The sequence below is a fragment of the Eptatretus burgeri genome, chromosome 7 (genome assembly GCF_056783735.1).
Source record: "Eptatretus burgeri isolate ZD-2024b chromosome 7, Ebu_testis_v1, whole genome shotgun sequence".
Classification (NCBI taxonomy): Eukaryota; Metazoa; Chordata; class Myxini; order Myxiniformes; family Myxinidae; genus Eptatretus; species Eptatretus burgeri.
Window position 1 is genome coordinate 9,504,064 of NC_140967.1, and position 9,726 is coordinate 9,513,789.

General features: G+C 41.4%; 1 protein-coding gene across 5 annotated transcripts in view; it reads left to right on the top strand.

Moving 5' to 3' along the window:
* Positions 1 to 9,726, top strand: part of LOC147022640 (FERM domain-containing protein 6-like) — a 102,447-nt gene that overhangs the window by 47,639 nt on the left and 45,082 nt on the right. For 2 of the 5 annotated variants that reach the window (XM_085887383.1, XM_085887384.1), the window contains 3 exons: positions 1,530 to 1,719; positions 2,379 to 2,469; positions 9,314 to 9,393. In XM_085887383.1, the coding sequence (XP_085743509.1) occupies positions 1,530 to 1,719; positions 2,379 to 2,469; positions 9,314 to 9,393 (361 nt within the window). The other 3 variants (XM_085887387.1, XM_085887386.1, XM_085887388.1) reach the window with 3 other exon arrangements.

Below are 9,726 nucleotides of genomic sequence, written 5' to 3' on the forward strand. Positions count from 1 at the left end.
CACATATAGACTCCTTCACCAAGTCACTATCACATATAGACTCCTTCACCAAGTCACTATCACATATAGACTCCTTTACCAAGTCAACAAATATATAGACTCGTTTATCAAGTCACTATCACATACAGACTCCTTCACCAAATCACTATCATATATAGACTCCTTTACCAAGTCAACATAATATATAGACTCCTTTATCAAGTCACGATCACATATAGACTCCTTCACCAAGTCACTATCACATATAGACTCCTTCACCAAGTGACTATCACATATAGACTCCTTCACCAAGTCAACATAATATATAGACTCCTTTACCAAGTCACTATAACATATAGACTCCTTTACCAAGTCACTATCACATATAGACTCCTTCACCAAGTCACTATCACATATAGACTCCTTTTCCAAGTCAACATAACATTTAGACTCCTTTACCAATCAACATAACATATAGACTCCTTTATCCAGTTGCCCTAACATATTGAGTCTTTTATCAAGTCACACAAACATATAAACTCCATCACGAAACCACCATGACATCGATTCCACCACAAAGCTGCCCCAACACAGAGTCTGTCACAACCACCATGACATCGATTCCACCACAAAGCCGCCCAAACACAGAGTCTGTCAAAAAGCCACCTTGACAGCGACTCGATCACCGCACTGCTCTAACTTTGCTTCTAATACTTCAAGTAAACCCTCATTTCCACTGTTGGTTTATTCTTTTGGGGGATGCCGTGTTTTCCAGACCTGTATGACTCATAGGAATGTGTACTTTTGACCTCGATGACCCAGCTCATTGATGATTTGGCACATCCTTGCCTGTAGACTTTGTTATTGACAGAAGCTACCATCTTGTGTTGTGAAATTCTGTGCTTGTTCCACAAAGCGTTAATGTCAGTTCCTTTTAAAGCAGCCGACTGATGAACAACAGTGAACTGGACAACTGATGCATTACAAAAGTGAATCCAGCGTTTTAAAAAGAAGGTCGGGGAGGGGAAGGGGAATGGATAGTGCACGGGTCTGCCAACCCCGGCTCTCCCCCTTTTCCCATTCCCCTTTAGTTCCCCCACCACATGACGTAGTATTCCAAAGTATGCACAATGCTACCCTGTGGTAGTGTATAATGAATCGCTGGCTAACAGAGTGGAAAGAGTCCTTCCCAGAGATGTGTTACTTCATCATAGGCTCTGTTTGTCTCTCTGCAGAACCATAACTGCTGTCCACGTGACGTAATGAAGTATTTTCAATGAAAGTTGATGGTTTTATGTGAAAGCACACAAAGCTGTATTATTACCAAGCAAAATTTATTTTCTTTCATCGCTAACATATTTTGAATGTTTAACATTTTCATGTCAACGGAAATATGTGCTATCTGTAAATGAGTAAACCTTTGGTTGACCTTGGGGTTACCACCACCTACATATGGGTTTGATGAGTTTGCATGCCTGTTGTGCAATAAACATTTCTAATGGAAACTTTCCACAGATGTGTATCACATGTGTTTGCTTTGTGTCCCTCAGAAGGCGGTGGAGATCAAACGGCAAAGAAGTTGCTGGGATATTTGGTCTCAAGTGTTTTAGGCCTGTTCTTGGGCTATCCGGCTCCAAGATGAGCTGGAAAGGTTTGGTTGGAGGCAAACCGTCACAGAGCGATACCTACAAGCTGTGTGTTGTTCTACCCAGTGAAGAGCTGCTGTCACTCATCACCAACGTGAGTTCCCATTGTTCACAGTCCCGTCATCTCATCACTTCAACATTTCATTGTTTATAATAAAAAAACAGAAAGAGAAGGCTTTGTCAAATGGTTTTCAGTCCAAAGCGAAAAATTGAGCTGCAGATGTCGCAAAATTGTGTCTGAGACATTACATGGCGTTGAACAGAGTTGACACCTTGGATATCCTTACGGCGGTGAAGCACCTTCTGTGGCCAGAGACCACTTGTTTCCTTCGGTCATCCAAAGACATTTTTTGGGCAAGCGTTAGTCTGCTACAATGATGGCGACGGCACTCTTATCATCGGTGGATGACAAGGCATGCTCGCTGGTGGAAACGATAGTATGGATAAGGTTCAGTGTTGTGCCTTGTGCACTTGTTGAATATTTTACACGGCGGTGTTGTTGGTACCTATTAGGTAAAAGGGGGTTATGTAATCTAATGGACCAGCAGTTCACTTCCTCGACTAAGTCGTACAGTCCAAGCTTTCTGCACCTATCTGATGTTTTCAATCTCGTGCATTGAGCATTTTGTGCCATCATTCTTCTCTTGTTATTGAAAATATTTAACCCCGGCATGGGCCAGGCTTTACAGGCCACAGTTGCATAAGATTTTATTGGTTAAACAATACGCATTAAACATTGCTGTGCTTTTCCAGGTGAAGGCTACTGTTCAGGAAGTATTCTTGGACGTCTGCAACACCCTCGATGTGAAAGACTCTCAGCTCTTTGGATTAAGTGTTTTGAAAGGTTCGTTTTCATCTCATTTTCTTTCATTGACTCGCATCATTCTGATGAAGATTGCATCACAGTGCAGCACTCCAAATGCGCAGCAGTACACCGATCAGTCGGTGGTTGCCCTTTGTCTCCCTTTGCCAGCTCGAGTCTATGACATAACGACAGACGGTTGAAGTCTTGTTTTTCGTAACATGGGGCAGGCTCACTTGATACAAACGCATAAAATAAAGTTTCTGAAGAGTTTTAGAATTGATGGTACATGGTACTGTGTTGGTACAAAATTGTCATCGACATACTACGTAGTACAAATACAAATCGGGATCATAGATATTCAAGTTTCATCCGATGTACTATACTCTGTGTTGGAGAAGTTTCTCAGTACTGACGAAGCAGTTTCTTGGCCAAGGGTTAAACTAGGTGGTTTGCCATCCTGCTCCCAGCAGTAGTTAGGGCAGGAATTTGGAATTTGTTCATGGTGCCGGTGATAGATCGCCTACTCTTCACGAAGGACACTGTGGGATCTTTAACGTCTCCCAACTAATGCTGGCAGATGGGACGCCCGGGTTAACGTCCATTTGAGGGACAACGCGATTTGTGATGCAACACCTTGCCTGTGAAACATTAGGATGACAGGTATTAGCTGGGTCGGGATTCAAAACTATGCGAGACAGCTTCAAGGCGAGTGTGCATACCTCTCAGTGAAATATTCAATGCATCTCTGTTTCTCATTTATTTTGGGTTTTGATGATCTCTTTATAATCTGATTCCGATGTACCATACTCTGTTACAGAGCATCGGTGTTGCCGAAGCAGTTTGTTGGCCAAGGGTTATTCTGGGTGGTTTGCCATCCCTCTCCTAGCAGTGTTTAAGGCAAGAATTTGGAATTTGTTCGGCATGCCGGCGATAGCTCGCCTCTTCTTCACAAAGGACAACATGGGATCTTCAACCTCCTCCAACTAATGCTGGCAGATGGGATGCCCTAACTGATTACCATGAAAGACTGCTACGAGATTAAATAGTTTATGTAAGGTCACTGTGACAGTCGATCAAACACGTCGAATGGTGAAGCATGATGAATGAAGAGCAAAGCAACCCAAGTTGCTCTCGAAAGAAATTGAACACGACAGCGCCATCATTCCTTCTGGCCTTGGACATTATTGGACATTATCCATGTGGTCGTGAAAAGGTCACAAAAACTGAGGGGAGGCGAGAGAGAGGGAATTATGAATTTACAATAAAGTAAACAACTTTTGATGGTTTGAAAACTTCTACTGTAACCTGGGACGTTGGAGCGGGAGGTTGCGGGGGTGCTGCAAAAAAAACGTTCTGTGCTTTGGCCGGGGCCAGGGCCAGGGGGGGGGGCGGACAGTGCCTTGTCACGCAGCTGCCCGGAAAGGTCTGACGACATTGCTGAATGAACAGTGTGCTAGAGGTTTCTAAATGCATTGACTGTCAATAATCTTGTCCTCAAGTCTTTAGGAGTCTCCAAGAGGCAGACCTTGCAATTTCTTCAAAATGATTTACTGGTTCTAATTTCTCCTGCACTAAGTCAATCGTCACTGTGATGAGACAAAACACGCATCCTGGCAGCGGATGATGCTACCTGACAAGCCTACAGCTGCCATAAAGCTACATACAATGTGCCAAGATAGTGATGTGCAGTGCACTGCGGTTATTTAATATTATTGATCATTCTCGGTATCGCGATAAATTAAAAGAATATTATCGAACGTGGGGGCTATCACCTTTTGGGACCTTTTGATGTGCATCATTTCATTGAGTAATTGACCACAGTGAACCAACGTTGAGTAATTGGGGTGCTCATTGGGTTAATTACTCCCATAAAAAAGCACCATATATGACTCGATTGATTTATAATTTGTCAGGAATTTGTGATTTAACTGGAGGACCGATGATAACTCACCTACTCTTTGCAAAACACACGATGCGACCTTTAACGTCGGCCAACTAACGACATCAATTGGGACATCCAGCTTAACATCCATCCAAAGGACGGCATACTTTGTGCAAAACACAAATCCGAGGTAAGTAAGTACGCTACCTCTGCACCAGTGTATCAGACAAATTATAACAGACAAAACAATTTCTCTCCTGATTCTACCAGTGAGGCCAAAATGCTTTTTAAGGACGGCTTTAACCTCAATGAAAAAGAAATACAATAATCTTCAGTCATAGCGAGGTTTGTATCTATTTCACATCTCAGTTTTATTTCATATTCCTGTTTATATCATCCTTGTTTGATGCTTACTTTTTCCTCAATTTGATTTATTTCCTGTCGCTATAAACCTCAATCACTCAGTTGTCACACGCATCGTTTCTATTTGTGTTCCCTTTCCCACTCCCATTATTCTGGTGGTTAATGGAGGGATGTGGGTTATTACTTTACATATGCTGTATGTTCCGGTGATGGCATGGCGTGTGGTCCCTGCTTAAAGATACATTGGTGGGCAAACGTTCGATTTGTCTGCTGAAAGAAAACAGACGTGACAAAAACTCCACTTTGTCAACACTAGCAACATCCGCTCCCGCCGGGAGTGGCCAGGGAGTGGGGAGTGGTGGGGGGTGGTGAGGGGTGGGGTGGGTGGGGGGTTGGGTACGCTATTCTGTCGGAGATGCGATAAGCATGGAATGCCTCAAGGACGTCGGGTTTCCTCCAAATCTTTTTCAGTTTAATGTTAAACAACAGGAGCAACCATTTAAAAATGTCATCAAACATTGGACTGAATTCACTGAATAGTTTGTGGTTACAAGAACATTTTACTTCTGGTATGTATGCCCCCATGAAATGCCACGATGAGCTATTTATACGCTTTTACACGGATTTCGCTCAAGCCAGAAAACCCCCTTGAGGAAGGGGGAATCAAGTCACTACAACCTCTGTCATGTGAGTCAATCCCCGTGGCAAGTTTGGTTGAGATTGAATGAGTAATGCCCGAATGTATCGCTGTCACACAGACAGACAGACACCAAATTGCATATTTTAATATGATTGAAGAGCTTGAGCAACTCTAGACTGTTCTCCTCACCCCGGTGGCGATCTTGCTCACTGAGGTTTAGAGCCACCCATCCGGCACCTTTGCCATGCCAAGACGTTCATGGATAATCGTTTCGATGTTTCCAACACAAACACCAATCTGTTTTGAAAGGTCTGCAAACTTAATTCACTGATCAGACATTATCATGCTCTCCACAACAGCAGAGATTAGTCCTGGAATGGTTGTGTCCAAAGATGACCCGAGACCTGGGGTCATCTTTGATCGATTCTCTGACACGTTTAATCTCTTCACCCCTTCTGTCATTGTGGTTTAATGAGGGTCATCCTCCCCTAACAAGGGAACTATGCTTCTTTGGATTTGCTCTGCAATGAATGTGTCCTTGTACAAAGATTTTATGATCATGTGTTGCTCAAACTTTGAAAAGTCCATCATTCAATGACTGAACAGAACGTCATCCCAAGATATTATTATCGCAAGATGGTACATGAACTTAAGCATGCGTAGGTTGCATTCTTCAGCTTGCATGCTCACCAATCACACTTTAGCCTGCATGCTCACCAGTCAGAGCTGGATTAGCAAGACATAATGTCTGAAAAGGCAGCACAAGATCACACGGAAGGAATATTTTCGTTTCACAAAGTCCACAAGAGCTTGAGGCTCAAGAAGCCACTGCTGTGATATTACCATTCTTCCTAAGGCTCCCAGACCACAAATTGTAGATAAATATCCAGGGCAGTGTCACAATTGCAAACCCTTTCCTGTATGCACCAAATACCGCTTTGTGGCAGGAAATACCGATGGTTATTATGTCTAAATGCCTCTGCAATGTACACTTTGGAGGTTACAGTGCTCTCTTGCTGTAGGACCAGAAATGCACAATGATTATTTTCCTGAAAGAATGATGTATTTGATTGTATAAAAGTAATGTTTATGCTACGTCAAAAAATAATTGGCGATGCTAACGATAAGATACTTTAATTGTGTTCAACATTTCATGTAGGTTTCAAATAAGATCTCCTTTGTGATGAGAGGGTTACTATAAATGGTGTGTGTGTGTGTGTGTGTGTGTGTGTGTGTGTGTGTGTGTGTGTGTGTGTGTGTGTGTGTGTGTGTGTGTGTGTGTGTGTGTGTGTGTGTGTGTGTGTGTGTGTGTTTTATCTCCAAGTGCCGGTTTCAGAAAGTGGAACAGTCCTCCTCATGCTTGAAGTATCGACCTCCATTTCGATAAGGGGTCTCGATTCATGGACCAACTTGTGAAGTTTTGTTGTTCTCAAAGTTTTTTTTTTTGTTTTTTTTTTTGTTCCGAGGGCTATTTTGAGGATCGTCACCGAGCCCCGGACAGCTTCAAACTGTAGTTCGTTTGTATTAATATTCCCAGGGATGATTTTTAAGATCTCTGTGAGGTTCGTCTTCGTTATCCCCGGAGCTGCAATAATCACTGGTACAGTTTTGGTCCTCTTTAGCTTCCAGGATATTTTCACTTAATTTTTGAGTTATTGGTATTTGGTCATTTTCCTGATTTCTGATTTTCAGCCAAAATCCCTAGGAAACTGACACCTCAATTAGCAATGCCGTTTCTTCTTTTTTATACCAAAGTATGATATATTTTTGCAGTGCTTTGTTTTCTATGTTCACGCTCGATGATATCATCAAGTCGTACATGAGCATTACTTCCTTGTTTTCAATGATTGCTTTTGGTTTATGCTTCCACGAGTTCTCTGAAACTGGGATTTTGAATTTTTTGCAGATTTCCCAGTGGATTACTCAACAAACAATGTTGTGCTTTTGGGCATACAACCTTTCTGGCACAAGTTTTTTACATCCCGAAAGGAGACAACTCGTGCTTTCCGTTTCTGCCTTGCAAAATATACTGTACACTTGTCCGATTGACTCAGTCCAGCCGAGTCAATGGTGTCATGTCCTCCTTGCTCTTGGAATTTTATAATGAATGGTTCTCCATCTCAAATGAACTTACTTCTTCTTTGCCATTCCAATGAGCCTTCTTTATCTTTGTCCAATCTATCCAACTCTTTTTAAAAAAAAAATTCTTCCTCTAGTTTTGTTGTTCTCCCAGTTGTCGGTGTATATTTGTTGATATTTAATATTATATTTTAATTTTGTTGTTTTTGCAGTCGCCGGGGCTGCATTCGCTGCCGTTTCAGTTTCATGTGTGACATCTTCCATTTGCACCTGTCTTTGGAAATATTTTGCTGGGTGGGTTGGGGTACTTTTTCTGGCTTGTTGTCTTCGTGTTTCCATACAAGTTGGATTCGGTAATCTGTTGAACTTTTCACATATCTAGCCAATCCTATAGTTGTGTGCACTTTGTTGAACTCCATCAGGTCGTTACCTTGTTCTCGTCTTAGCAGGTATATTATTGGGATACATTGATTTTTGTCGAACATTTTGTGGAGATGGTGAGGAGTTTCCTTGTTTTGAAATCGAGTTTGTTGATTTCCGTTTGTGGCCAGTTTACTATTATGAAAGTTATTTTATGACTGATTTTGTTCCTTGAGGAGAGATGTTTTCAGGATCAGCCTCATTCTACACAGGTATTCTTTGGTAATTGTTTTGCTAATTTGGTTGTCATATTTGGTGGCCCTCTACTCCATGGTATTTGTATGATTCTTTATTTTCTAGTTCCTGTATTGTTGTGTTGTATCGAGGTCGATTTTTACGTTATCCGGTTTTGTTGGTCTACCTTGTACTAATGTGCACCTGGCACACTTATCTATGCCAAATTCCATTTGAATGTCATCGGAGTATCGTTTCACTAAGTTAAGTTGCTCTGTCAATTTTTCGTCATTCGGTGCAAAGAGTTTTAGATCATCCATGCACAGTGGATGTCACCTTTCTGCTCTCTTTGGATATATATTTTTTGGATGTGAGAGTGTATGCATGTCCTTGCTCATTAATGAGGTTTCTCAGTGGGTCCAAGGTCAGGCTAAACAGGAGGGGTGAAAGGCTATCACCTTGGAAGATCTTGCAACATGTCTTCACTCCTGATATTTCGAACTTTCTTTCCAAAACTTTCCTTCAAAGGTCATCTTCCAAGTGCTATAATATAAATGTGATGTTCCAAAGTTCCATTTCTTTCTCAGTTTGATTATTGGGGGGGGGGGGAGGGGGGAGGGTTGATCTTGTACAATTGCATGGCTTTCATCACCCATGGACGTGGAACACCATAAAAAGCTTTTTCTCGTCTATCCATGCGGTGGACAATTTGTTTCTTCTTGTTTTACAGTTTTTGAGTATGGCCTTGTTTATTGATTGGTGGTCTATTGTTCCCTTGCATCCTCTTGTACATCCTTTCTGTTGTACCTGTAGGCCTCCTTGTATGGAGGTATGTATGTATGTATGTATGTATGTATGTATTTATTGGTTATATAGCATCAGAGTTCAGTCACAAATCTCGCAGTGTTTAAAGTGTAAGCATGAAACAAATGCACAACACAAGATTCAAATGTGCCATTTTAACAACGCCATGTTTTGTCCACCTCAAAAACCTTTTCTCTATCCTGCCATTGTTGTCTGTTTTCATGTTGTTTATTCTTTCTCTGTTGCGTTTATGTGATAATCTTGTGATTTAAAAAACTCAGGAGCTGTCAACATGGCTTTGCACACACTCACCCCACACTCATGTTTAGACCGTTCGTCAGTATCCGTGCTGTCAACATGAACAGCCTCATCTGACTGAACTGCCTTGTGTACATTATACATCCAACTTTCGATGAGGCTGCTAATGTGGGTAGTTCCTTTCCCAGAATGGGAAAACTGCACCAAAACTGATGTCCAAGGCCACCGCAAAAACATACAACAGTTAATGGACTGTGTTGCAGACAATGAACATATCTTCATGGATATGGATGAACGGCTTATCAGATATTGTCCAAAGGAATGGAGGAAAGAGAACAGCAAGGTATGCAGAGGGCCTTTTATTTATATATATATATATATATATATATATATATATATATATATATATATATATATATATATATATATATATATATATATATATATATATATATGAACATCCTAAAGGGATGTTGTTGGCTACATCAATGGCATCGTAATTGTATAGTCCTACACAATCATTTAATCGTTGTGGCACGGTTAAGAAAGTCAGTTTTCCAGTTAATTTACAATGTAAAATGTAATTACATGACATTATCTATGAAGCTAATAAGTGTGTGTGTGTGTGTGTGTGTGTGTGTGTGTGTGTGTGTGTGTGTGTGTGTGTGTGTGTGTG